Source organism: Cucurbita moschata, unplaced genomic scaffold (genome assembly GCF_002738365.1).
Source record: "Cucurbita moschata cultivar Rifu unplaced genomic scaffold, Cmos_1.0 Cmo_Scf00023, whole genome shotgun sequence".
Lineage (NCBI taxonomy): Eukaryota > Viridiplantae > Streptophyta > Magnoliopsida > Cucurbitales > Cucurbitaceae > Cucurbita > Cucurbita moschata.
Genome location: NW_019268539.1, coordinates 1463078 through 1490919, shown reverse-complemented (window position 1 = coordinate 1490919; position 27842 = coordinate 1463078). Strand labels below are relative to the sequence as shown.

Here is a 27842-nt window from a genome sequence, read left to right as displayed (position 1 = left end):
GAGAGTCTAAGGAAAAAATTGATGGGATGGAGAATGATTCGGTATTGAGCTGTATCTCCTTCGTCATACCCTAAAATCAGACATTTTCCAGCCTGCACAACATCAACCAACAACTCATGAACGAGCTAGAGTCATCGTTTTAGTCTTACTACAATCTTTAGTAAATATGATAAGAGACCAAAATAAGAATGATACGACAATGAAGAATGGCTCGGGAGTGAATCTTTAGTGAATGATATCAGAGCCAGAGCCAGAGCCAGATAATCGGTGGTGTGCCAGCAAGGACGCTGGGCCCCAAGAGGGGTGGATCGTGAGATCCCACATTAGTTGGAGAGGGGAAAAAAACATTTCATATAAGGGTGTGAAAAACTTCTTCCTAGTAGACACGTTTTAAAACCAACCGAGGAGAACAAAGCATTCCTTATAAGGGTGTATAATCTTTGGTAAATATGATAAGAGACCAAAATGAGAAATCAACTTTTCTAAATGTTCTAATGATACCACTACGAAGAATGGCTCGAGAGTGAATGTAACAGCCCAAGCCCACTACTTGTAGATATTGTCTACTTTGACGTGTTATGTATCGTCGACAACTTCACAGTGGTATTAGAGCCAAAGCTAAATATTAGTGGTGTGCCAGTAAGAACGCTGGGCCCCAAGAGAGGTGGATCGTGAGATCCCACATTAGTTGTGTTGAGGATTGTTGGGAGTGAGTCCCACATTGGCTAATTTAGGGAATGATCATGAGTTTATAGGTGAGGAATTCTATCTCCATTGGTATGAGGCCTTTTGGTAAGCCTAAAACAAAGTCATGAGAGTTTATGCTCAAAGTGGACAATATCATACCATTGTGGAGATCTGTGATTCCTAACATGATGTCAGAGCTATGCCCTAATTTTTTTTTTTTTTGGTCTTCGTTTTAGTCTTAGTATAATCTCTAGCGAATATCATAAGAGACCAAAACGAGAAAAAACCTATTCTAAACGTTCCAATGTGGCTCATACTCGAGATGTTTTTCTACTAAAAATATGTCAATTTCATCAAATTCAATAGTAATATTTAGCTCGTTTTAGTCTTATTCCAATCACTTCGGGATGTTTTTCTACGGAAAACGTATCAATTTCATAAAATTTGAACATTGATTACCTCTTCCATAAGAACAAATTCCTTGGATGCAACAGAGAACTTGACTTGTGAATGAGTTAGAGTAACACAAACTGTGAGAAACAGACAACTTTACCAAATTAAACCACAAACCCACTTGGTTTAAAGTAAACATGAACAAAAAAAAGAAGAGTTTGATTAATTACTTGGATCATTAGGGAATGGAGATGCCTCTCTTATTATGTGCCTGAAATCTTTTGAACGAATTTGGAAATATTTTGCAGGTTCAAGTCGCCCTAACTCCTCCTCTACCGCAGGGATTAATGTCAATTCACGTTCCCATCCCGGCGCATTCTCCTCTACTGAACAACAAACATTCCAAGAATGCATAAAAGAATCAATCTTGAAATGACACAACCGCCGGACTCAACCCCTTCTCTGGAGTTCTCGACTTGACATGGCTAAGTTAAGGACATGACTCTGATACTATGTTAGAAATCACGATCCTCTAAAATGGTATGATACTGTCCACTCTGAGCATAAGCTCTCATGGCTTTTCTTTGGGCTTCCCCAAAAGACCTCGTACCAATATAGATGTATTCCTTATTTATAAACCAATGATCATCCCGACAATCCTCAACAATCCTCCCCTCGAATAAAGTACACTATAGAGCCTCCCCTGAGACTTATGAACCCCTCGAACAGCCTCCCCTTAATCTAGGCTCGACGACTCCTTATTAACATGACTCTGATACCATTGACAAAGTACACTATAGGATCTTATTGACATGACTCTGATATCATGTTAGGAACCACGACTCTCCACAATAGTATGATATTATCCACTTTGAGTAAAAGTTTCCATGACTTTATTTTGGTCTTTCCAAAAAGGCCTCATACCAATGGACATGTATTCCTCCCTTATAAACCCATGATCATTTCCTAAATTAGTAAATGTGGGACTCCCTCAAGACAATTCTCAACAATCCTCTCATCGAACAAAATACATTATAGAGCCTCCCCTTAATCTACGCTCGACTCCTTCTTTGGAGTCCTCGAACAAAGAACACCCTTTGTTCGACATTTGAGGATCTTATTAACATGATAAGTTGCATGACTCTGATACTATGTTAGGAACCACAACTCTCCAAAATGGTATAATATTGTCCACTCCGACTTTCCCAAAAGACCTTATACCAATGGAGATACTATTCCTTATTTATAAACGCATGATCATTCCCTAAATTAGCGAACGTGGGGCTCCCCCTCCCAACGATCCGATTCCAAGAATGCATAAAAGAACGAATCTTGAAAAACTAACCCGAATTTTGGAACACAAGCACCATGCGGCTTCTGGCTAGTTGCATAAGGATGGTCATTGAAGAATAGTTTTGGCCATCCCACATAGCATTATGGAAACTTTGGAGGGAAATTCTTGAACTCAGACTCTCATCAACAGAATATTCTGTGAAAAAGTCGTCCCAAATATGCAGCGATGCGACGAAGCCAAGGGAATGGTTCGAGGCGATTAACGAGAATTGCAACGGAGAGAATTTCAGGTCGGCTTCATCAGCAATTTGACCCAACTGAAACACTGCGTCTGAAAGACGTAAAAAGTTCTCAAGCCTCACCGAGAACATGGTGCTGTGGTGGTGTTAATGTGAAAATGATAACAACCTTTGATATTCAAATCCAATCAACCTACTTTAAATACAAACAATTTTGTAAAATTTAAGTCATTAACCCAAAAAAAAAAATAATAATAATAAAAAAAGAAATAAAAATAAAAAATAAAAAATTATCTTTTGTTGCACCAAGAAATTAATCCCAAACCGAGCTTGAACACGTACCTAATGGTTGATCTCTGGGTACAGTTGGTTCTCAAATCCCTTTGGTTGGTTCATGTAGATCTCCAAGTCCAACTCTCTATGCAAGAAAACATAGTAGTGAGACAAGTACGGTAGTGTTCTTCATCACTAGACTAAACGTTTTATTAAAATTTGAGCCTTATATCTCTCGATTGATACATCTGGGGAACGCACCTGCAAAAGATGAGTTTGACATCTCCTAGTCTTAGCACTAATTCCTAGGTTTGACTTGCAAGTCGAGTTTTCTAATGCTTGTTCAGACATCTCAACTATTTAACTTCGTCTTCTCTGATAGCTGTGTTGATAAACTTTGGATGTGACTTTTAATTCTTTCTGACCGCCTAAGTTATTGAACCCTAAACCCTAAACCTAGACAAATTTTCAAACTCTATAAGTGGTAGTTTGTGTTAGGATCGCACAACAATGCACACGCTCGATCTAGACGAATACAAAGAATAAGATAGAGAAAAGTGCAAGGAGAACTCTGGCTAAAAGGATTTTTTATTTTTATTTTTTATTAATGACTTCATGTATGTAAAGTAAGAGAGAATTATAGAGAATAGAGAGTACATTTTCAAAGCTCTAACGAACCAGATATATATATATAGTTCAGTTTTACCAGATTTAACCATCTACTATATATATAACTTTACTCGATTTAACCATTTACTATATATAGCTATTTACCATATATAGCTTTACCAAATATAATCGTTGACCAAGCTATAAATAAGCAGCAGGCTCCATAACCTAACAATTCTCCCACTTGGAGACTGATCTAGTCAACCAAGAATTTCATTCTCAAACGACCATGAGCATCTTCATGGTCTTCATGGCACCATATCAATTGAGGCTTTGCACAACCTCAATATTCCAACATCAACACATTTTGTCAACATGTTTGCTGGATTCTTTGCACCCTCTATCTTCTCCAAACACATCACCATCTTTCACTAACCTGCAAGTGAAATGGTATTATCTTCTGTGTTTTTTCTTTAAATGATAGATCGGGTTCCTTCGCCAACTGTATGACACTCTGACTATCTCTGTAAAGAATATCTTCATGCTACTTCTTGCCCATTCTTCCAGATAGTCTGTCATCCATATTGTCTTCTTTCTAGCTTCAACTATTGCCACGTACTCAATCTCAGTACAACGCATTTTTGAAGCTTAGCCGTCCCATCATCCATGGCTTGCTCCTACTTGGTTGTATCCTCCAACTGTAGGGCCTCATCAAAGGGTTGTGGTTCCCTTTCATCAGCAACAGATAGTGTAATGAAGGTACATATATATCTGGTACTCTGATAGTACAGGATGATCTTCTCAACACCGGTTCAGGTACCACTTGCTCTACTACTGGTTCCTCTGCAACAACCTGAGGAGTTTGTTGAGTATTTGCTACAAGATCACTTGGTGATTTTTTCTGCAACCCAACCTCAACTCCCACTTGCTTTGTTGTCTTGGAACCTTGCTTCACATCTGGTTCCTTAGCAGTAGTCTCAGGAGTTTCTTGAGTATCTGCTACAACATCACTAGGTGAGTTTCCCTACAACTCAAGCTCAACTCCCACTTGTTTCGTGGTCTTCGAACCTTACTCCACATCTGGTTCCTCTGTAATAGTCTCAGAAGTTTCATGAGTATCTGCTACAACATCACTAAGTGAGTTTTCCTGCAACTCAAGCTCAACTTCTACTTGCTTCGTCGAACCTTGCTCCACATATGGTTCCATTTCCAACGACACTTTCTTCAATCTCTGGCGGTTCTTGTGAAGCTAACTCGTTTCTGTTTGCTCATAACGTAGTTCTCACAACGATCCACATCAACAGATTCAGACCTTCTAAAACTCCTTTCGTAGCCAGCCTCTTCATTCCTTTCGCGCTCATATGTTCAAGTCTATTGTGCCGTACACTTGAATTTGAAGCACTCTCAGCAACAACAGTTATGTTCATACACCCTGCAGTGGTGTATAAGGTTTGAGATTTTGAGCCACGTCTACCACCGTAGCACCCTTCATAATCTTCCACAAACTCTTCCCTAACTTTGTTGCATAACCTGTGCTGTCCAACTGACCAATAGAGATCAGGTTCTTTTTTAGACCAGGAATATATCTGACATTCTTTAATGTCCACTGATTTCCTGCCGGAGTTTTTATGCAGACATCTCATTTTCCTTTAATCTCCAAATCTTTGTTGTCGGCAAGATACACCTTCTCGAAATTTTCAGACTTGAAATTCCGGAACAACTCTTTATTTGGAGACGAATGAAAAGATGCACCTGAATCCAAAATCCAGGATTCAATCGAACTGTCTACGCTGAGGATTAGAGCATCCCCAATGTCTTCTGTTGAATTTATAGAATCATCATCATCTCCAGATTTGTGATTATGCTTCCTCTTTGGTCTTGCACAACCTGTCCGAAAGTGACCTTTTTCTCCACAATTCCAACACGTTACGTTTGGTCAATGTGGAGATTTTTCTCCGTTCTTTGATTTTGATCGCCCTTTGTTTGGGCCCTTCGGTTTACTTCTTCCCCTTCGATCAACACTGAGAGCATTGCCTGATGAATCTCCAGTTTCCCGTTTGCGAATACTTTCACTGAGAACTACATCTCGAATTTCACCAAACTTCAGTTTATCAAATCTTCGGGAATTGCTGATTGCGGCAACAATAGTATCCCATGACTCGGGTAAGGATGACATCAAAATCAACGCTTTAATTTCATCTTCGAAATTAATTTCCACCGAACTCAGTTGACTTATGATCATTTTGAATTCATTTATATGATCAGCAACAGGTCCACCTTCAGACATCTGTAGATTGAACAATCTCCGCATCAAATACACCTTGTTCATAGCCGATGGTTTTTCATACATATTTGACAGCGCCTTCAACATATCTGACGTTGACTTCTCCTTTATAATATTAAACGCCACATTTCTGGATAGCGTCAACCGGATCATCCCTAAGGCTTGTCGATCCTTGAGCTTCCACTGTTCCGTGGTCATGGTATCCGGCTTCACCCCCAACAGAGGTTCGTGAAGATCTTTATGATACAGATAATCTTCAATCTGCATCTTCTAGAAATCGAAATCGGATCCATCGAACTTCTCAATTCCAATCTTTGAACTTTCCATCTTCATAGATCGTGGTGAATTTCGCCTAGCTCTGATACTAGTTGTTAGGATCGCACAACAATGTACACGCTCGATTTAGATGAACACTGAACACAAAGAACAGGATAGAGAAAAGTGCAAGGAGAACTCTGGCTAAAAGGATTTTTTTTTATTGAGGAAGTAAGAGAGAATTACAGAGAATAGAAAGTACATTTTCAAAGCTCTACCGGACGGGATATATATTTAGTTCAGTTTACTATATATATAACTTTACCCGATTTAACCATCTACTATATATAACTATTTACTATATATAGCTTTACCCAATTTAACCATTTACTATATATAGCTATTTACCATACATAGCTTTACCGGATATAGCTTTACCAAATATAGTTTTACAGGATATAACCGTTGACCAAGTTATAAATAAGTAGCAGGCTCCATAACCTAACAGTTTGGCATGTCATTCTTGTATAGCAAACGAACCTTCTATATTCTAGTCGCAATATATAGATGATGATCCTCTTCATTTGAGCTTCTCCAATTATGAACTTAAGATTTAGTTCAGTAGTCTTCCAATAGATCAACTTGGACTCTATAGAAGTACTAAGCAATCATTCTCTAGAAGTTGTAACCTCGTATCGTTCTTTTTTTAAGAAAAGCAAAATATGCTCTTCACGAACGTGTTCCATGCTTCTTTTGGTCATCTTAAATGTGCTCCAACATCTCTTCTTCTTCTTCAACTGTGGTTTCAAGGCAAACATTGTCTTGTTTGTGCCATTAGGAAACAACTCTGGTGGCATAGTTAGGACATTATGCATGTTTCCCACATCATGTAGTTGTTGGTGTTGAGTTTCTTGATTTCTCCGACGACTTCGAGTTCATCCATCGTGTTAGTAGTACCTTAGTAATACCAAGCAAGCTTTTCAACACAAAACTTGTAGAGTCACGAGCTACTCACAACATGAAAAAACTCATTCACGTATAATCTCAAGAATTTGTTTTTGATGTGGAAGATTAGGTAAAGCTACAACCATAGAGCGTATTAAGAATTTCAAAAGATCAGGCAACCTACTCTTGGGAAACTCACACTTGTATTAAAACTAATCAAGAAGAGTTTACAAGACACTGTCTAGAAACTATTACACTTTATTTTGCTTGAGATTATTTAGGAATAACTTAGGGGGTGGAGAGATATTTACACTAAAGACCCCACATTGTGACCTAGATTTATTCTTAAACTCGATAAGTATCTTTATTCCTGAAATATTAATTTTTTTTCCTAAAACATTTATCGATTAAAATATTTGCTGAAACCATCATATCTAAATGGTGTGTGAAAGTTATTTATTTATAATAAAATAAATTACAAGAATATGAAAATAGTAATAAATGAAAAGAACAATATATAGAAAGATACCTATGTAAGTAGATATTTGCCTTATAATAAAATATCAAATATGATATATATGGTAAACTATAATTTAGTATTGAATATCCTTAACACCCCTCCACAAGCTGAGCGTCGGATTTGAATGAACGTGAAGCTTGGATCTGAAAAATTCAAAGAGAGGTCGAGAAACAATTTTCGTGAAAATGTCGACAACCTGGTTCGGAGGAGGTATAGAGAAACACTTTCTTGGCCATAAAAAGCTGTAGAGGGATCATCGCTCAACGACGATACTACCTTGGCTTCGGCGAGAATATGTCTTAACCTAAGAAGTAGAAGGGGGAAACCTAGAGCAAGGGACAAAGACAATGTTGAAGCCGGAAGAGTCACCACATTGGGCGAAGGGGCCAATTTTGGCGAGAAGGGCAGTCGGAAGAGTCGCCACATTAGGTGAAGGAGCCAATTTTGGCGAGAAGGGCGGCGGCAACTTGGTTGGCGAAGAGGCTAGTGCGGCGCCTAGATTCCAAAGGTAAATCTCTGCAGAAGATTGATAGGTTTCTCGAGATTCTGTATATTTTCGATGGGAACACTCATGAGGATTCTGAGGTTAGGATTTCTATGAAGGATGAAAGGTTGATTGGGAAGAAAATGAGAGAGTCTATGTTGGCCAAGAGGAAAACGATTATATTGGAGAATGTGAGGTTGTATGTACAGAATATAACAAAAGGTGATTTGGAGGTCAATAGGGTGGAGCCGAAGAGTAATCAATCGTCCCCGCTTGCAGCAGCCATGACGATTGCTCCTGCAGCATCAAAACCAACAGTGGTGGTGGAGAATAACCGTAAATAATTGAATTGAAAGTTGAATTTGATTCAAGAATTAAAAAAAAAAAACCTCTTCGTTCCCAAAACCTTAATGATTATAACTAGTTGAGTTATGTCAATTGTTTACGTGGGTCGTTTTAGAGATGTTCGTAGTGCCTCGACACTACCACCCCAACCATATTATCTCGACCTTCAATATGTCGTTGAGTTACATTCAATTTTTCTTTATCAACGAGTGTTGAATATATGACAAAAGTAGCAAATAAGAAAAAGAAAAGATTGATGATAGACTAGGATACTCCATTTGTGTATATTATATTTTCCCTATCATGGGGAAAATAGACCACATATTCAAGATTAAAGTGAGAGGCTGGTATAGAGATTATAGTATGGGAACCATCCATCGTCTTACAAAACCATGCTGTTTCCGATTGATATGACAATCTAAGGAAAAACATCATCGGATGTAGACTGATTCGGAATTGATCTGTATCTCCTTCTTCATACCCTGCAATTTGAATTTTTCGAGCCTGCACAACATCAACAAAATCATATTAGCTTGTTAAACAACTTTTTTTGAACGTTCCTAGAGCTCCTTCGAGAAATGGCCTGAGAACAAAACCATTTCAAGGTGTTTTTCTATTGAATGTCTCAATAGGGTTCATTTGAGAAATGAAAAAAAGTTGACCAAAAAGTAATTCGGGAAATGGAATTTGAACATTCATGACCTCTCTAGTAAGAATAGTTTCCTTTCTAATGAATATAGTAAGAAATCAAAAACGACAAAGAAATTTTTTTGAACGTTCTAATAGTGCTCATTCCAGAAATGAAAAATATCGTTATAGAAAATGACCTAAAAAATGGCCCGAGAATAAACCCACTTCAAGGTGTTTTTCTATTGAACGTCCCAATAGGGTTCTATTTGAGAAATGAAAAAAGTTGATAAAAAAATAACTCCGGATGAAATTTGAATATTTGTTACCTCTCTAGTAAGAATAGTTTCCTTGGATGCATTTGTTGATATTATATCTAATGAATATAGCAAGAAATGAAAAAGGACAAGGAAACTTTTTTGAACATTCCAATAGAGCTGGTTCGAGAAATGAAAAAAATAGCTATAGAAAATGACCCAAAAAAGGGCCCGAGAACAAAACCACTTCAAGGTGTTTTTCTACTGAATGTCCCAATAGGGTTCGTTTGAGAAATGAAAAAAATTGCTATAGAACATGACCCGAGAACAAAACCACTTCAAGGTATTTTTCTATTGAACGTCCCAATAGGGTTCCTTTAAGAAATGAAAAAAGTTGACCTCGTGACGTCTCTAGTAAGAATAGTTTCCTTTCTAATGAATATAGTAAGAAATAAAAAACACTTTTTTGAACGTTCCAATAGAGCTCGTTCCGAAAATGAAAAATCGCTATAGAAAACGACCCAAAAAATGGCCCGAGAACAAAACCATTTCAATGTGTTTTTCTATTGAACGTCCCAAAAGGATTAGTTTGAGAAATGAAAAAAGTTGCTATAGAAAATGGCCTAAAAAATGGCCCGAGAACAAAACCACTTCAAGGTGTTTTTCTACTGAACGTCCCAATAGAGTTCCTTTGAGAAATAAAAAAAGTTGATCCAAAAATAACTCGGGAAACAGAATTTGAACATTCGTGACCTCTCTAGTAAGAATAGTTTCCTTTCTAATGAATATAGTAAAAAATCAAAAACGACAAGGGAACTTTTTTGAACGTTCCAATAGAGCTCGTTCCAGAAATGAAAAGTCGCTATAGAAAATGACCCGAGAACAAAACTACTTCAAAGTGTTTTTCTACTGAATGTCCCAAAAGGGTTCGTTTGAGAAATGAAAAAAGTTGACCCAAAAATAACTCAGAAAACGGAATTTGAACATTCGCGATGTCTCTAGTAAGAATAGTTTCCTTTCTAATGAATATAGTAAGAAATAAAAAACGACAAGTAAACTTTTTTGAACGTTCCAATAGAGCTCGTTCCAAAAATGAAAAAAATCGCTATAGAAAACGACCCAAAAAATGGCCCGAGAACACTCCAATGTGTTTTTCTACTGAACGTCTCAAAAAGGTTCGTTTGAGAAATGAAAAAAGTCGCTATAGAAAATGACCTAAAAAATGGCTCGAGAACAAAACCACTTCAGAGTGTTTTTCTACTGAACATCCCAAAAGGGTTCGTTCGAGAAATGAAAAAAGTTACCCAAAAATAACTCCGAACGAAATATGAACAGTCATTACCTGTTTAGTAAGAATAATTTCCTTGGATGCAACAGAAAACTTGACTTGTAAATGGGTTAGAGTAACACGAACTGTGAGAAACAGACAACTTTATCAATTAAACCACAAACCCACTTTCTTTGAAGTAAATATGAACAAAAACAAAGAGTTTGATTACTTGGATCATTTGGGAATGAAGATACTTCTCTTATAATGTGCCTGAAATCTTCTGCCTCAATTATGAAATTTTTTTCACTTTCAACTTCGCCAATATCCACTTCTTCCGAAGGCAACAATGTCAATTCTCGATGCCAACTTGGGGCATTGGGAGAAGCTGATATTCCAAGATTGATATCATGATCAACCAAGAATGATATCAAGATCAATGCAGAATGATATCAAGATGAAACAAGAATGATATCAAGATATTACCTGAATTATGAAACTCAAGCACCATGCGGCTTCTAGTTTCATGCATAAGGAAGGTCATGGAAGAGTAACTTCCGCCATCCCACAAAGATTTTTGGAAAGTTGAGAGGGAAATTCTCCAACACTGATTCGGATCGACTGAATATTCTGCGAAAAGCTCGTCCCAAATATCGAGCTTTATGATGAACCGAATCGAAGCGTTCGAGACGGTTAATGAGAACATGTTATGAGTGAATTTCACGTCGGCTTCAAGAGACAATTGATTAAACAGAAAGACTGCGTCTGAAAGAGGAGTAACATCCTCAAGCTTGACCAAGAACATGGTGGTGGTAATGTGAGAATGTTCAAAGCCTTTCAATTTTAGCATTCTTCAAAAATCAAACAAATGGCTTTTAAAGCAAATCAAGAATCCTATTTTTTTAAAATCTATTCACAATTTTAAACCAATAAAAGATTGACACCCGAGACGAATTTCTTTGTGACCGCGTACGTCTCGAATGTTCTCCACCTTGATCGGTAGTCATCAAACACCTAAAAAAATGTAGAACGGGTGAGTACAGTGCTCTACAAGCAACTTACTTGTAGAGTATCATCACATCCAACTACTAATAAATTACCACAAACTTTTCTCTTGGTTATCTAAGCTTTTGGGGAGACTTCAATGTTTCAAGTGGGTGTTTTACTTGTCACAAACTTAAACGGGTTCTGAAAGTTATTCACCAAGTTCTAACGGATCTACTAGATAGGGTATCTCATCTTTGAGATGAACTAGCTTTTATGTTCTTTGGACTTCGTTAGTTTGCATAGCCACAACATTGAATGACCAATATCTTGGGTTGAAACGTTATGTGATAAATTTTTTTAGGACAATATGACATCTATTAGACTGAACATCATTTAGGAAGGTTAATGGATAGAACATTATTTATTGGACAATATGACATCCATCGACCGAACATCAATATAACTTCATGTGCTTCCCAACTACTAAGTATCCCATGCCCTTCTTAAAATGGGGTTACTCTAAATGTGATTTATGACAAAAACATCACCAATTATACTCTTTTAGGAAATGTGATGAAAACATTGTTGAGAGTGGGCTCTTTCAGACCAAAACTTTAATCTGGCGGGCTATAGAGAGTCTTTTAGGAAATGTGATGAAAACATTGTTAAGAGTGGGCCCTTTCGGACCAAAACTTTAATCTGGCGGGCTATAGAGAGCCAAATTATTTTGTCCGGCCCTACTTAGGACTCAACATATAATTGCTAATCAAGGTTGAGCAGTTCAGCTTCCGATTTTATCGGTTGACAATTCAATTAAGTATATTAGGATAAATGATGAAAAATCTCTACTTAACATTCAAACATCATTGTTGAGAGAGTGGGATTTGAACCCACACCCTTTCGAACCAGAACCTTAATCAACATATAACTAATCAAGGAGGGCAGGAGCACGTGCCATAAAAAGCGCCATAGAGAGCCTCTCGAACCAGAACCTTAATCAACATATAACTAATCAAGGAGGGCAGGAGCACGTGCCATAGAGAGTGGGATTTGAACCCACACCTTAATCAACATATAACTAATCAAAGAGGGCAGGAGCACGTGCCATAGAGAGCCTCTGATATTTTGTCGGTTTACAATTCAATAAAGTATATTATGATAAATGACAAAAATGCCCTACTTGACATTCTAACATCATTGTTGAGAGTGAGATTTTGAACCCGCACTCTTTCGGACCAAAACCTTAATCTGGCGCCCAACTCGACCATTTCAACATATATTTGCTAATCAAGGCTGAGATCTGGAGCACGTTCCATAGAGAGCCTTTGATATATTGTCGATTGACAATTCAAGTAAGTATAGATCTCAATTAAGTATATTATGATAAATGACAAATATGCCCTACTTGACCATTCTAACGTCATTGTTGAGAGTGGGATTTGAACCCACGCCCTTTTGGACCAGAACCGCCCTTTCGGACCAGAACCTTAATCTGGCGCCTTAGACCAACTCGGCCATCTCAACATTTTCAAACCAGAACCGCCCTTTCGGACCAGAACCTTAATCTGGCGTCTTAGACCAACTCGACCATCTCAACATATATTTGCTACCTTAGACCAACTCGGCCATCCCTTTCGGACCAGAACTCCTTAGACCATCTCAACATATATTTGCTACCTTAGACCAACTCGGCCATCCCTTTCGGACCAGAACTCCTTAGACCAACTCGGCCATCTCAACATATATTTGCTACCTTCGGCCATCCCTTTCGGACCAGAACTCCTTAGACCAACTCGGCCATCTCAACATATATTTGCTACCTTAGACCAACTCGGCCATCCCTTTCGGACCAGAACCTTAATCTGGCACCTTAGACCAACTCGGCCATCTCAACATATATTTGCTACCTTAGACCAACTCGGCCATCCCTTTCGGACCAGAACTCCTTAGACCATCTCAACATATATTTGCTACCTTAGACCAACTCGGCCATCCCTTTCGGACCAGAACTCCTTAGACCAACTCGGCCATCTCAACATATATTTGCTACCTTCGGCCATCCCTTTCGGACCAGAACTCCTTAGACCAACTCGGCCATCTCAACATATATTTGCTACCTTAGACCAACTCGGCCATCCCTTTCGGACCAGAACCTTAATCTGGCACCTTAGACCAACTCGGCCATCTCAACATATATTTGCTACCTTAGACCAACTCGGCCATCCCTTTCGGACCAGAACTCCTTAGACCAACTCGGCCATCTCAACATATATTTGCTACCTTAGACCAACTCGGCCATCCCTTTCGGACCAGAACTCCTTAGACCAACTCGGCCATCTCAACATATATTTGCTACCTTAGACCAACTCGGCCATCCCTTTCGGACCAGAACCTTAATCTGGCACCTTAGACCAACTCGACCATCTCAACATATATTTGCTAATCAAGGCTGAGAGCAGATCTGGAGCACGTGCCATAGAGAGCCTCTGATATGAACCAAGAGACATCATTCATACAATATACTTCAATGAAGATGTGAAGAAAATGATGTCAAAATTATCAAAAGAGGTTGCAATTCGTGTCACATTGAAGAGGAATGAAGTTTGATGGTTATAAATTTTGGGTGGGTTACAATTTAGAGTAATTTAGAGTTATTGTATTTTATGACATTTTATTTACTTTAGGTTACATTTACATAATGGCTAATTATGGTCATTAAATATGAATGTTACTAACTTTTGGAATGCCTTCAATAATTTCATTTTGAGGTTATATAAAGCCATGTATGTTGTATTTGTAAGGTAGACTTGGAAAATATAGTAAAGAAGCATTTGTGCTTTTTTTTAGCCGATGGCTAAGTTTCTTTGCAATTCTATATAGTTTAGATTGCATGTAGAATCATTCAAACTCGACATGATCAATCTCGGCTAAGTTTCTTTGCAATTCTATGTAGTTTAGATTGCATGTAGAATCATTCAAATCATTCAAGCTCGACATGATCAATCTTGCTTGTGGAGTGATTCGAATCTCAAGCAAGTGTTCTTGCCTTGAGATATTTGATCAACAAGAATCATTCAAGCTAGACATGATCGATCTTGCTTGTGGAGTGATTCAAATCTCAAACAATGTTCTTGTCTTGAGATATTCGATCAACAAGGTAATCCGAATCTTATTCTCCTTGTATTGATTCCTTATCTTATCAGCCTCTGATATATTGTCGATTGACAATTCAATTAAGTATATTATGATAAATGACAAAAATGCCCTACTTGACCATTCTAACATCATTATTGAGAGTGAGATTTAAACCCACGCCCTTTTAGACCAAAACCTTAATCTGGCACCTTAGACCGACTCAACCATCACAACATACAACATATTATTGCTAATCAAGGGTGAGAGCAGATCTGGAGCACGTGTCATAAAAAGCCAAACTAGGGTTGAGAGCCTCCGTTATTTTGTCGGTTGACAATTAAATTAAGTAGTATGATAAATTACGAAAATGCCCCTACTTGAACTTAATGTTAGCCTCTAGCAAGTATAGTAGTAAGAGGCCAAAAGGAGAGAGAACTTTTTCTGCACGCCCCATTAGTGCTCGTTCAAAATACAAAAAACGTCACCAATTGAACTCTTTTGGGAAATGTGATGAATACCCTGAGAGGGGCTCACCTGTGGAATAGGAGTGGGTAGGGTTTAGAACTCAATGAGCTTAAAAGGGCTAGAAAGAACTTAATGTCATTGAACTTAAAGTCTTGATTTCTAACTCAATGATTTTCTTGTTCATGTTTTAATATAATGTTTTGAAACATGTTCCCCAACGTCTCCTTTTCCAATTGATTCAAATTATCATGTCGTGTTTAAAATGTTGCCTCAATTAGTAGCCATCTTTGGCTCGAATTTCTAAAAAAACGAGTCGTTACACCCGATTTCAATACCAAGTCTCTTAAAACGGCTTGAAAAACAATTCAAAACGGCCAAAACTGAGTCCACAAAACGATTGTCGAACGAGCCATTGCTTACGAAGAACTTTTGTAAGTTTTGTTCATAATTGAGAAAATCATTCTTCATCCTTTGATATGAGTATTTAGGAAAAGTAGATCACATATTGGGCATTCAATCCAAAGGCTGGGATAAAGATTACACAACGAGAATCAATTGTCTTGTAAAACCATATCCTATATGCTCCATAACTCAAATTAAAGAAAAACCACTTGGGATTGAGATTGATTTGAAATACAATTTCAGCTTGCCCTTCATAACCTACAATTACGCATCGTCCACCCTGAAAAACATCGATCAAGAACTCATTTAAATTATATTTGTTGAGGATGATTGGGATGGAGTGCCACGTTGGCTAATTAAGGGAATGATCATGAGTTAGGGAATACATCTCCATTGATATGAGGCTTTTTGGGAAGCCCAAAATAAAGCCACGAGAGCTATTGCTAAAAGTGGACAATATCATACCATTGTGGAGATCCGTGATTCCTAACATGGTATCATAGTCATGCCCTTAATTTAGCCATGTCAAAAGTGATTCATGTGTCAAACAAAAGATGTAATTTGTTCGGGGGCTCGAGAGAAAGGAGTCGAGCCTCGATTAAGGGGGAGGCTGTTTGAGGGCTCCATAGGCCTCAGACTTTCAATGAAGGGGAGGCTGCTTGAGGGCTCCATAGGCCTCAGACTCTCGATGAAGGGGAGACTATTCGAGGGCTCCATAGGCCTCAGACTCTCGATGAAGGGGAGACTATTCGAGGGCTCTATAGGCCTCATACTCTTGATGAAGGGGAGGCTGTCGAGGGCTTCATAGGCCTCAGACTCAACGTGAATAAAATCATATCATTGTAGAGATCAGTGATTCCTAAAAATCTTGTGATATTATCTTATGAACAATATCTCTTTGGTAAGAATTCTAGCCTCGAAAGTGTAGTCAAAAGTGACTCATGTGTCGAACAAAGAAAGTATTTTGTTCGAGGGTTTCAAAGAAAGAAGTCAAGCCTCGATTAATGGGAGGCTGTTCGAGATCTCTAAAGACCTCAGACTCAAAGTAAACAAATATCATATGATTGTGGAGATCCGTAAACCATACCTCTTTTGTAAGAATTCTTTCTTCTGAAGCCCAACAAAACTTGACTCGTGAACTCGTTAGACTAACGAAAACTGAGGTAAATAGAGAAGATTTTAGTTCTTGCATGTAAATATGTAACCCAAAAGAAGAATCGGTGATTACTTGAATTATTTGGGAACGAGGGTAATCCTGTTATGATGTCTCTAAAATCTTGTGAAATGATAGAGAAAAATCGATCATGTTGAATTTGGCCTAATTCCTCCTCTTGAGAAGGTGATAATTTTAACACACGATGCATTTGCATCCTCGTATGATCTAAAAGTGATATCAACAATTAAGTGGGAGCCAAGATTCATCAAGAAATGGCAAAGATTTTGGTTATATACTAACTTGAAGACTCAAATTGAAGGACCATGCGGCTTGTTGTTTCTGGAAAATGAATGGTCATTGAAGAAAAAACTATACCAGCGTACATGGCATTATAGAAGGATTGGAGGGAAACCCTTGAACTGTGATTCCGATCGACGAAATAGTTGGCGAAGAAACGGTGCGAGATTTGAAATGTTGCGACGAAGCGATGGGAAGGGTACGAGGTAATTAGGGAGAACTTCGACGACGAGAATTTCAGGTCAGCTTCATTAGAAATTTGAGCCAGTATGGAGGTTGCTTCCATAAGAGGATCGAAGTGGTGAAGCCTGACCAAGAACATGGCGTTATTGTTAATTGAATTGGCTAAAGAGCTCTTGCCCTCATGAATGAATCAACTATACTATTTCATTCAAGCTTTAATGCAACAATTTAGAAGTTGTCCGAGGAGTCGGTGGAAATTGTGAATTGATCGTGACTTATGGTATCTCACAAATTAAGGGGTCTAGCGTCCTTGCTGACACATTCATCTCACAAATTAAGAGTCTAATAATCAAAGGGTCTAGCGTCTTTGCTGGCACATTCGTCTCACAAATTAAGCGTCTAACAATCAAGGGGTCTAGCGTCCTTGCTGGCACATTCGTTGGCACATTCATCTCACAAATTAAGAGTCTAACAATCAAGGGGTCTAGTGTCCTTGCTTGCACATTCGTCTCCCAAATTAAGGGTCTAACAATCAAGGGGTCTAGCGTCCTTTTCATAATTAAGGGTCTAACAATTAAGGGGTCCAGCCAACCTGTGTGTCACCTATGCGGACCAAAACCTCAATATGGCGCCTTAGACCTAGGCCATCCATCTCAACATGTAAGTTAATCAAGGATGAGAGCAAACTAGGTTTGAGGGGTTGACAATTAATTCAAGTAGTATGGTAACGAAAATGCCACTACTTTTGACATTTTAACATGACCGAATGAATGAGAGAGAGCCACCCAACACGCTTCCATGTTCACCCCATTCAACCTCTATTATGGCTGTCTTTGCTTTCTTCGTCAATAATGATGAAAGTGATGACAGTAGGATTTGAACCTACGCTTTTTCGGACCAGAACCTTAATCTGGCGCCTTAGACCAACTCGGACATCTCAACATGTAAATGCTAATCAAGGATGAAAGCATTGTTGAGAGTGGAATTTAAACACACACCCTTTCAGGCGTCTTTACGAAAGTGGGATTTGAACCCACACCCTTTCAAACAAGAACTTTAATCTGGCCCCTTAGACCAACTCGACCATCTCAACATGCAAATTCTAATCAAGAATTAAAGCAGATCTGCAAAACAAGGTTCAATGAGGGAAAGAAAGATCTTCCATGTTCATTCAACCTCTGTTATGGGTCATACAACAATGAAAGTGATGACAACGTTGTTAAGAGTGAGATTTGAACCCACGCCTTTTTGGACCAAAACATTAATCTGGCGCCTTAGACCAACTCGGCCATCTCAACATGTAAATTCTATTCAAGGGTGAGAGCAGATCTGAAGAAGGTAACATAGAGAGCAAAACTAGGTTCGAGAGATTGACAATTAATGGTATATGACGAAAATGCCCCTACTTTTGACATTTTAAAAGTACCCAATGATAGATCTTCCATTCGACCTTTGTTATGGGCGTCTTTACTTTCTTCCTCCCACAATGATGAAAGTGATGAAAACATTATTTTGAGAGTGGAATTTGAACCCATGCCCTTTCGGACTAGAACCTTAATCTAGCGCCTTAGACCAAGGCATCTCAACATGTAAATTCTAATCAAGGATGAGAGCAGATCTGAAGAAGGTAACATAGAGAGCAAAATTAGGTTCGAAAGGGTGACAATTAATGGTATATGATGAAAATGCCCCTACTTTTGACATTTTAAAACAACCCAAATGAGAGAGCCAAATCTTCCATGTTCATCCAATCGATCTATCTTATGGGAGTCTTTACTTTCTTCCTCCGACAATGTGTTATACATCATACAATAATGAAAGTGAAAGTGATGACAACATTGTTGAGAGTGGGATTTGAACCCACGCCCTTTCGGACCAAAACCTTAATCTGGCACCTTAGACCAACTCAACCATCTCAATATGTAAATTCTAATCAAGGATGAGAGCAGATCTGAAAAAAGTAACATAGAGAGCAAAACTAGGTTTGACAATTAATGGTATATGACGAAAATGCCCCTACTTTTGACATTTTAAAACCACCCAATGAGGGAGAGCGAGATCTTCTATGTTCATTCATTCGACCTCTGTTATGGGTCATACAATAATGAAAGCGATGAAGCGATGACAAACATTGTTGAGAGTGGGATTTGAACCCACACCCTTTCAGACTAGAACCTTAATCTGACGCCTTAGACCAACTCGACCATCTCAACATGTAAATTCTAATCAAGGATGTGAGCTGAAGAAGGTAACATAGAGAGCAAAACTAGGTTTGAAAATTAATGGTATATGACGAAAATGCCCCTATTGTTGACATTTTAAAACCGCCATGAGCCAGATCTTCCATGTTCATTCATTCGGTCACATAATGATGAAAGTGTTGACAATATTGTTGAGGGTGAGATTTGAGCCCACACCTCGTCGAACCAGAACATTAATCTGGCACCCTAGACCAACTCGGCCATCTCTACATGTAAATTCTAATCAAGAATGAGAGCAGATTTGAAGAAGGTAACATACAGAACAAAACTAGGTGCGAGAGGTTGACAATTAATGGTATATGACAAAAATGCCCCTACTTTTGACATTTTAAAACCGCCCAATAAGGGAGCCAGATCTTCCATGTTCATTCATACAATGATGAAAGTGATAACAAACATTGTTGAGAGTGGGATTTGAACCCACGCCCTTTCGGACCAAAACCTTAATCTGGCGCCTTAGACCAACTCGGCCATCTCAACATGTGATCCTTCATCAAGGTAGGCAGCAAATCTGGAGCAGGTGTCATAGAGAACCAAACGAGGGTCGAGAGCCTCCCCGCTATGTTTCGTTTCTTATGCACGTCCCATTCATGCTCAACACACCAATTGTACTTCTTTGGAAAATGAAAGACAAAATACATTGTTGAGAGTAGGATTTGAACCCACGCCATTTCGGAACAGAACCTTAATCTAGCGCCTTAAACCAACTCGGCCATCTCAACATGTAATCCTTCATCAAGGTAGGGAGCAAATCTGGAGCAGGTGTCATAAGGGAGCAAATCTGGAGTAGGTGTCATAGAGAACCGAGGGTAAAGAGCCTCCCCGCTATGTTTCTTATGCAGATCCCATTCGTGCTCAACACACCCATTGTACACCTTTGGAAAATGAAAGACAAAATATACATCATTGTTGAGAGTGGGATTTGAACCCACGCCCTTTCGAACCAGAACTTTAATCTGGCGCCTTAGACCAACTCGTTACCCTTCATCAACGTAGGGAGCAAATCTGGAGCAGGTGTCATAGAGAACCAAAAGAGGGTCGAGGCCGCTTCATCAACGTAGGGAGAAAATCTGGAGCAGGTGTCATAGAGAACCAAAGGAGGGTCGAGGCCAGACCAGAACCTTAATCTGGCGCCTTGAACCAACTCGGCCACGCCATTTCGGACCAAATACATTGTTGAGAGTGGGATTTGAACCCACGCCCTTTCGGACCAAAACCTTAATCTGGCGGCTTAGGCCAACTCGGCCATCTCAACATGTGATCCTTCATCAAGGTAGGGAGCAAATCTGGAGCAGGTGTCATAGAGAACCAGACGAGGGTCGAGAGCCTCCCCGCTATGTTTCTTATGCACGTCCCATTCATGCTCAACACACCAATTGTACATCTTCGGAAAATGAAAGACAAAATACATTGTTGAGAGTGGGATTTGAACCCATGCCCTTTCGAAACAGAACCTTAATCTGGCGCATTAAACCAACTCGGCCATCTTAACATGTAATCCTTCATCAAGGTAGGTAGCAAATCTAGAGCCGGTGTCATAAGGGAGCAAATCTGGAGCAGGTGTCATAGAGAACCGAGGGTCAAGAGCCCCCCCGCTATGTTTCTTATGCAGGTCCCATTCGTGCTCAACACACCAATTGTACATCTTTGGAAAATGAAAAACAAAATATACATTGTTGAGAGTGAGATTTGAACCCACGCCCTTTCGAACCAAAACCTTAATCTGGCGCTTTAGACCAACTCGGCCATCTCAACATGTGATACTTTATCAACGTAGGGAGCAAATCTAGAGCAGGTGTCATAGAGAATCAAACGAGGGTCGAGGGACTCCGCTATGTTTCTTATGCACGTCCCATTCATGCTCAACACACCAATTGTACATCTTTGGAAAATGAAAAACAAAATAACATTCTTGAGAGTGGGATTTGAACCCACGCCCTTACGGACCAGAACCTTAATCTGGCACCTTAGACCAACTCGGGCATCTCAACATGTGATCCTTCATCAACGTAGGGAGCAAATCTGGAGCAGGTGTCATAGAGAACCAAACGAGGGTCGAGGGCCTCCGCTATGTTTCTTATGCACGTCCCATTCATGCTCAACACACCAATTGTACATCTTTGGAAAATGAAAAACAAAATAACATTATTGAGAGTGGGATTTGAACCCACGCCCTTTCAGACCAGAACCTTAATCTGGCGCCTTAGACCAACTCAGACATCTCAACATATGATCCCTAATCAAGGTCGGGAGCAAATCTGGAGAAGGTGTAATAGAGAACCAAACTAGGGTCGAGAGCCTCCGTTGCACGTCCTATTCGTGCTCGTTTAAAATACAAAAAACACACCTATACTAGGTCTTTGGGGAATGAAAGACAAAAAACATTGTTGAGAGTGGGATTGGAACCCATGCCCTTTTAGACCAGAACCTTAATCTAGCACCTTAGACCAACTCGGCCATCTCAACATGTGATTGTTCATCAACGTAGGGAGCAAATTTGGAGCAGGTGTCATAGAGAACCAAACTAGGGTCGAGAGCCTCCGTTGCACGTCCTATTCGTGCTCGTTTAAAATACAAAAAACACACCTATACTAGGTCTTTGGGGAATGAAAGACAAAAAACATTGTTGAGAGTGGGATTTGAACCCACGCCCTTTCAGACCAGAACCTTAATCTGGCGCCTTAGACCAACTCGGGCATCTCAACATGTGATTTTTCATCAACGTATGGAGCAAATCTGGAGCAGGTGTCATAGAGAACCAAACGAGGGTCGAGGGCCTCCGCAATGTTTCTTATGCACGTCCCATTCATGCTCAACACACCGATTGTACATCTTTGGAAAATGAAAAACAAAATACATTGTTGAGAGTGGGATTTGAACCCACACCCTTTCAGACCAGAACCTTAATCTGGCGCCTTAGACCAACTCAGCCATCTCAACATGTGATCCTTCATCAAGGTAGGGAGCAAATCTAGAGCAAGTGTCATAGAGAACCAAACGAGGGTCGAGGGACTCGGTTTCTTATGCACGTCCCATTCATGCTCAACACACCAATTGTACATGTTTGGAAAATGAAAAACAAAATACATTGTTGAGAGTGGGATTTGAACCCACGCCCTTTCGGACCAGAACCTTAATCTGGCGCCTTAGACCAACTCGGCCATCTCAACATGTGATCCTTCATCAAGGTAGGGAGCAAATCTGGAGCAAGTGTCATAGAGAACCAAACGAGGGTCGAGGGACTCGGTTTCTTATGCACGTCCCATTCATGCTCAACACACCAATTGTACATCTTAGGAAAATGAAAAACAAAATACATTGTTGAGAGGGGGATTTGAACCCACGCCCTTTCGGACCAGAACCTTAATCTAGCGCCTTAGACCAACTCGGCCATCTCAACATGTGATCCTTCATCAAGGTAGGGAGCAAATCTAGAGCAAGTGTCATAGAGAACCAAACGAGGGTCGAGGGACTCGGTTTCTTATGCACGTCCCATTCATGCTCAACACACCAATTGTACATCTTAGGAAAATGAAAAACAAAATACATTGTTGAGAGGGGGATTTGAACCCACGCCCTTTCGGACCAGAACCTTAATCTAGCGCCTTAGACCAACTCGGCCATCTCAACATGTGATCCTTCATCAAGGTAGGGAGCAAATCTAGAGCAAGTGTCATAGAGAACCAAACGAGGGTCGAGGGACTCGGTTTCTTATGCACGTCCCATTCATGCTCAACACACCAATTGTACATGTTTGGAAAATGAAAAACAAAATACATTGTTGAGAGTGGGATTTGAACCCACGCCCTTTCGGACCAGAACCTTAATCTGGCGCCTTAGACCAACTCGGCCATCTCAACATGTGATCCTTCATCAAGGTAGGGAGCAAATCTTGAGCAGGTGTCATAGAGAACCAAACGAGGGTCGAGGGACTCGGTTTCTTATGCACGTCCCATTCATGCTCAACACACCAATTGTACATGTTTGGAAAATGAAAAACAAAATACATTGTTGAGAGTGGGATTTGAACCCACGCCCTTTCGGACCAGAACCTTAATCTAGCGCCTTAGACCAACTCGGCCATCTCAACATGTGATCGTTCATCAACGTAGGGAGCAAATCTGGAGCAGGTGTCAGAGAACCAAACGAGGGTCGAGGGCCTCCGCTATGTTTCTTATGCACGTCCCATTCATGCTCAACACACCAATTGTACATCTTTTGAAAATGAAAAAAAAAATACATTGTTGAGAGTGGGATTTGAACCCACGCCCTTCCGAACCAGAACCTTAATCTAACGCCTTAGACCAACTCGGCCATCTCAACATGTGATCCTTCATCAAGGTAGGGAGCAAATCTGGAGCAAGTGTCATAGAGAACCAAACGAGGGTCGAGGGCCTCCGCTATGTTTCTTATGCACGTCCCATTCATGCTCAACACACCAATTGTACATCTTTGGAAAATGAAAAACAAAATACATTGTTGAGAGTGGGATTTGAACCCACGCCCTTTCAGACCAGAACCTTAATCTAGCGCCTTAGACCAACTCGGCCATCTCAACATGTGATCCTTCATCAAGGTAGGGAGCAAATCTGGAGCAAGTGTCATAGAGAACCAAACGAGGGTCGAGGGCCTCCGCTATGTTTCTTATGCACGTCCCATTCATGCTCAACACACCAATTGTACATCTTTGGAAAATGAAAAAAAAAAATACATTGTTGAGAGTGGGATTTGAACCCACGCCCTTTCGGACCAGAACCTTAATCTGGCGCCTTAGACCAACTCGGCCATCTCAACATGTGATCCTTCATCAAGGTAGGGAGCAAATCTGGAGCAAGTGTCATAGAGAACCAAACGAGGGTCGAGGGCCTCCGCTATGTTTCTTATGCACGTCCCATTCATGCTCAACACACCAATTGTACATCTTTGGAAAATGAAAAACAAAATACATTGTTGAGAGTGGGATTTGAACCCACGCTCTTTCGGACCAAAACCTTAATCTAGCGCCTTAGACCAACTCGGCCATCTCAACATGTGATCCTTCATCAACGTAGGGAGCAAATCTGGAGCAGGTGTCATAGAGAACCAAACGAGGGTCGAGGGCCTCCGCTATGTTTCTTATGCACGTCCCATTCATGCTCAACACACCAATTGTACATCTTTGGAAAATGAAAAACAAAATACATTGTTGAGAGTGGGATTTGAACCCACGCCCTTTCGGACCAGAACCTTAATCTAGCGCCTTAGACCAACTCGGCCATCTCAACATGTGATCCTTCATCAACGTAGGGAGCAAATCTCGAGCAGGTGTCAGAGAACCAAACGAGGGTCGAGGACCTCCGCTATGTTTCTTATGCACGTCCCATTCATGCTCACCACACCAATTGTACATCTTAGGAAAATGAAAAACAAAATACATTTTTGAGAGTGGGATTTGAACCCACGCCCTTTCGGACCAAAACCTTAATCTGGCGCCTTAGACCAACTCGGGCATCTCAACGTGTGATCCTTCATCAACGTAGGGAGCAAATCTGGAGCAGGTGTCATAGAGAACCAAACGAGGGTCGGGACTCCGCTATGTTTCTTATGCATGTCCCATTCATGCTCAACACACCAATTGTACATCTTTGGAAAATGAAAAACAAAATACATTGTTGAGAGTGGGATTTGAACTCACGCCCTTTTGGACCAGAACCTTAATCTGGCGCCTTAGACCAACTCGGCCATCTCAACATGTGATCCTTCATCAAGGTATGGAGCAAATCTGGAGCAAGTGTCATAGAGAACCAAACGAGGGTCGAGCACGTCCCATTCATGCTCAACACACCAATTGTACATCTTTGGAAAATGAAAAAAAAAATAACATTATTGAGAGTGGGATTTGAACCCACGCCCTTACGGACCAGTACCTTAATCTGGCGCCTTAGACCAACTCGATCATCTCAACATGTGATCCTTCATCAAGGTAGGGAGCAAATCTGGAGCAAGGGTCATAGAGAACCAAACGAGGGTCGAGGGCCTCCGCTATGTTTCTTATGCACGTCCCATTCATGCTCAACACACCAATTGTACATCTTTGGAAAATGAAAAACAAAATACATTGTTGAGAGTGGGATTTGAACCCACGCCCTTTCGGACCAAAACCTTAATCTAGCGCCTTAGACCAACTCGGCCATCTCAACATGTGATCCTTCATCAACGTAGGGAGCAAATCTGGAGCAGGTGTCAGAGAACCAAACGAGGGTCGAGGGCCTCCGCTATGTTTCTTATGCACGTCCCATTCATGCTCAACACACCAATTGTACATCTTTGGAAAATGAAAAAAAAATAACATTTTTGAGAGTGGGATTTGAACCCACGCCCTTTCGGACCAGAACCTTAATCTAGCGCCTTAGACCAACTCGGGCATCTCAACATGTGATCCTTCATCAACGTAGGGAGCAAATCTCGAGCAGGTGTCAGAGAACCAAACGAGGGTCGAGGACCTCCGCTATGTTTCTTATGCACGTCCCATTCATGCTCAACACACCAATTGTACATCTTAGGAAAATGAAAAACAAAATACATTTTTGAGAGTGGGATTTGAACCCACGCCCTTTCGGACCAAAACCTTAATCTGGCGCCTTAGACCAACTCGGGCATCTCAACGTGTGATCCTTCATCAACGTAGGTAGCAAATCTTGAGCAGGTGTCATAGAGAACCAAACGAGGGTCGGGACTCCGCTATGTTTCTTATGCATGTCCCATTCATGCTCAACACACCAATTGTACATCTTTGGAAAATGAAAAACAAAATACATTGTTGAGAGTGGGATTTGAACTCACGCCCTTTTGGACCAGAACCTTAATCTGGCGCCTTAGACCAACTCGGCCATCTCAACATGTGATCCTTCATCAAGGTATGGAGCAAATCTGGAGCAAGTGTCATAGAGAACCAAACGAGGGTCGAGCACGTCCCATTCATGCTCAACACACCAATTGTACATCTTTGGAAAATGAAAAACAAAATACATTGTTGAGAGTGGGATTTGAACCCACGCCCTTTCGGACCAGAACCTTAATCTAGCGCCTTAGACCAACTCGGCCATCTCAACATGTGATCCTTCATCAACGTAGGGAGCAAATCTCGAGCAGGTGTCAGAGAACCAAACGAGGGTCGAGGACCTCCGCTATGTTTCTTATGCATGTCCCATTCATGCTCAACACACCAATTGTACATCTTTGGAAAATGAAAAACAAAATACATTGTTGAGAGTGGGATTTGAACTCACGCCCTTTTGGACCAGAACCTTAATCTGGCGCCTTAGACCAACTCGGCCATCTCAACATGTGATCCTTCATCAAGGTATGGAGCAAATCTGGAGCAAGTGTCATAGAGAACCAAACGAGGGTCGAGCACGTCCCATTCATGCTCAACACACCAATTGTACATCTTTGGAAAATGAAAAAAAAAATAACATTATTGAGAGTGGGATTTGAACCCACGCCCTTACGGACCAGTACCTTAATCTGGCGCCTTAGACCAACTCGGTCATCTCAACATGTGATCCTTCATCAAGGTAGGGAGCAAATCTGGAGCAAGTGTCATAGAGAACCAAACGAGGGTCGAGCACGTCCCATTCATGCTCAACACACCAATTGTACATCTTTGGAAAATGAAAATCTAAACTATGTTGCGAGTGGGATTTAAACCCACGCCCTTACGGACCAGAACCTTAATCTGGCGTCTTAGACCAACTCGGGCATCTCAAAATGTGATCCTTCATCAACGTAGGGAGTAAATCTGGAGCAGGTGTCATAGAGAACCAAACGAGGGTCGAGAGCCTCCCAGCTATGTTTCTTATGCACGTCCCATTCATGCATCTCAAAATGTGATCCTTCATCAACGTAGGGAGTAAATCTAGAGTAGGTGTCATAGAGAACCAAACGAGGGTCGAGAGCCTCCCAGCTATGTTTCTTATGCACGTCCCATTGATTCTCAACACACCAATTGTACATCTTTGGAAAATGAAAAACAAAATACATTGTTAAGAGTGGGATTTGAACCCACGCCCTTTCGGACCAGAACCTTAATCTAGCGCCTTAGACCAACACGGCCATCTCAACATGTGATCCTTCATCAACGTAGGAAGCAAATGTGGAGAAAGTGTCATAGAGAACCAAACGAGGGTAGGTACTCCGCTATGTTTTGCACGTCCCATTCATGCTCAACACACCAATTGTACATCTTTGGAAAATGAAAAACAAAATACATTGTTGAGAGTGGGATTTGAACCCACGCCCTTTCGGACCAGAACCTTAATCTGGCGCCTTAGACCAACTCGGCCATCTCAACATGTGATCCTTCATCAAGGTAGGGAGCAAATCTGGAGCAAGTGTCATAGAGAACCAAACGAGGGTCGAGGGCCTCCGCTATGTTTCTTATGCACGTCCCATTCATGCTCAACACATTAATTGTACATCTTTGGAAAATGAAAAACA

The 27842-nt window shown here is 40.4% G+C and overlaps 2 protein-coding genes and 23 non-coding genes across 25 annotated transcripts; all 25 read right to left on the bottom strand.

Moving 5' to 3' along the window:
* Nucleotides 1–8241: 8241 nt before the first annotated feature.
* On the bottom strand, nt 8242–11328 carry LOC111460013. Its single transcript, XM_023103090.1, has 5 exons — nt 10965–11328; nt 10711–10866; nt 10554–10624; nt 8699–8831; nt 8242–8279 (listed from the first exon to the last, which is right to left on the bottom strand). Exons 1-5 carry the CDS (start codon nt 11326–11328, stop codon nt 8242–8244), a joined length of 762 nt encoding a protein of 253 aa, XP_022958858.1.
* Nucleotides 11329–12889: 1561 nt separating this feature from the next.
* Nucleotides 12890–12989, bottom strand: TRNAL-AAG. The gene is given in 2 exon segments: nt 12890–12931; nt 12951–12989. It is a non-coding gene; the product is annotated as a tRNA-Leu (tRNA).
* A 2560-nt stretch (nt 12990–15549) lies between these two features.
* On the bottom strand, nt 15550–17242 carry LOC111460011. The gene is made up of 4 exons (XM_023103089.1): nt 16924–17242; nt 16696–16848; nt 16555–16625; nt 15550–15747 (listed from the first exon to the last, which is right to left on the bottom strand). Exons 1-4 carry the CDS (start codon nt 17240–17242, stop codon nt 15550–15552), a joined length of 741 nt encoding a protein of 246 aa, XP_022958857.1.
* Nucleotides 17243–18320: 1078 nt separating this feature from the next.
* TRNAI-AAU lies at nt 18321–18401 on the bottom strand. Its single transcript has one exon. It is a non-coding gene; the product is annotated as a tRNA-Ile (tRNA).
* A 1362-nt stretch (nt 18402–19763) lies between these two features.
* TRNAL-AAG lies at nt 19764–19844 on the bottom strand. The gene has a single exon. It is a non-coding gene; the product is annotated as a tRNA-Leu (tRNA).
* A 1430-nt stretch (nt 19845–21274) lies between these two features.
* TRNAL-AAG lies at nt 21275–21355 on the bottom strand. Its single transcript has one exon. It is a non-coding gene; the product is annotated as a tRNA-Leu (tRNA).
* Nucleotides 21356–21988: 633 nt separating this feature from the next.
* On the bottom strand, nt 21989–22069 carry TRNAL-AAG. Its single transcript has one exon. It is a non-coding gene; the product is annotated as a tRNA-Leu (tRNA).
* Nucleotides 22070–22223: 154 nt separating this feature from the next.
* Nucleotides 22224–22304, bottom strand: TRNAL-AAG. The gene has a single exon. It is a non-coding gene; the product is annotated as a tRNA-Leu (tRNA).
* A 149-nt stretch (nt 22305–22453) lies between these two features.
* Nucleotides 22454–22534, bottom strand: TRNAL-AAG. Its single transcript has one exon. It is a non-coding gene; the product is annotated as a tRNA-Leu (tRNA).
* A 149-nt stretch (nt 22535–22683) lies between these two features.
* TRNAL-AAG lies at nt 22684–22764 on the bottom strand. The gene has a single exon. It is a non-coding gene; the product is annotated as a tRNA-Leu (tRNA).
* Nucleotides 22765–22913: 149 nt separating this feature from the next.
* On the bottom strand, nt 22914–22994 carry TRNAL-AAG. Its single transcript has one exon. It is a non-coding gene; the product is annotated as a tRNA-Leu (tRNA).
* A 149-nt stretch (nt 22995–23143) lies between these two features.
* On the bottom strand, nt 23144–23224 carry TRNAL-AAG. Its single transcript has one exon. It is a non-coding gene; the product is annotated as a tRNA-Leu (tRNA).
* A 149-nt stretch (nt 23225–23373) lies between these two features.
* On the bottom strand, nt 23374–23454 carry TRNAL-AAG. Its single transcript has one exon. It is a non-coding gene; the product is annotated as a tRNA-Leu (tRNA).
* Nucleotides 23455–23606: 152 nt separating this feature from the next.
* On the bottom strand, nt 23607–23687 carry TRNAL-AAG. The gene has a single exon. It is a non-coding gene; the product is annotated as a tRNA-Leu (tRNA).
* A 154-nt stretch (nt 23688–23841) lies between these two features.
* On the bottom strand, nt 23842–23922 carry TRNAL-AAG. The gene has a single exon. It is a non-coding gene; the product is annotated as a tRNA-Leu (tRNA).
* A 155-nt stretch (nt 23923–24077) lies between these two features.
* Nucleotides 24078–24158, bottom strand: TRNAL-AAG. Its single transcript has one exon. It is a non-coding gene; the product is annotated as a tRNA-Leu (tRNA).
* Nucleotides 24159–24312: 154 nt separating this feature from the next.
* On the bottom strand, nt 24313–24393 carry TRNAL-AAG. Its single transcript has one exon. It is a non-coding gene; the product is annotated as a tRNA-Leu (tRNA).
* A 154-nt stretch (nt 24394–24547) lies between these two features.
* TRNAL-AAG lies at nt 24548–24628 on the bottom strand. Its single transcript has one exon. It is a non-coding gene; the product is annotated as a tRNA-Leu (tRNA).
* Nucleotides 24629–25013: 385 nt separating this feature from the next.
* Nucleotides 25014–25094, bottom strand: TRNAL-AAG. The gene has a single exon. It is a non-coding gene; the product is annotated as a tRNA-Leu (tRNA).
* Nucleotides 25095–25462: 368 nt separating this feature from the next.
* TRNAL-AAG lies at nt 25463–25543 on the bottom strand. The gene has a single exon. It is a non-coding gene; the product is annotated as a tRNA-Leu (tRNA).
* A 618-nt stretch (nt 25544–26161) lies between these two features.
* On the bottom strand, nt 26162–26242 carry TRNAL-AAG. The gene has a single exon. It is a non-coding gene; the product is annotated as a tRNA-Leu (tRNA).
* Nucleotides 26243–26374: 132 nt separating this feature from the next.
* TRNAL-AAG lies at nt 26375–26455 on the bottom strand. Its single transcript has one exon. It is a non-coding gene; the product is annotated as a tRNA-Leu (tRNA).
* Nucleotides 26456–26607: 152 nt separating this feature from the next.
* On the bottom strand, nt 26608–26688 carry TRNAL-AAG. The gene has a single exon. It is a non-coding gene; the product is annotated as a tRNA-Leu (tRNA).
* A 698-nt stretch (nt 26689–27386) lies between these two features.
* On the bottom strand, nt 27387–27467 carry TRNAL-AAG. The gene has a single exon. It is a non-coding gene; the product is annotated as a tRNA-Leu (tRNA).
* A 148-nt stretch (nt 27468–27615) lies between these two features.
* TRNAL-AAG lies at nt 27616–27696 on the bottom strand. Its single transcript has one exon. It is a non-coding gene; the product is annotated as a tRNA-Leu (tRNA).
* Nucleotides 27697–27842: the final 146 nt, after the last annotated feature.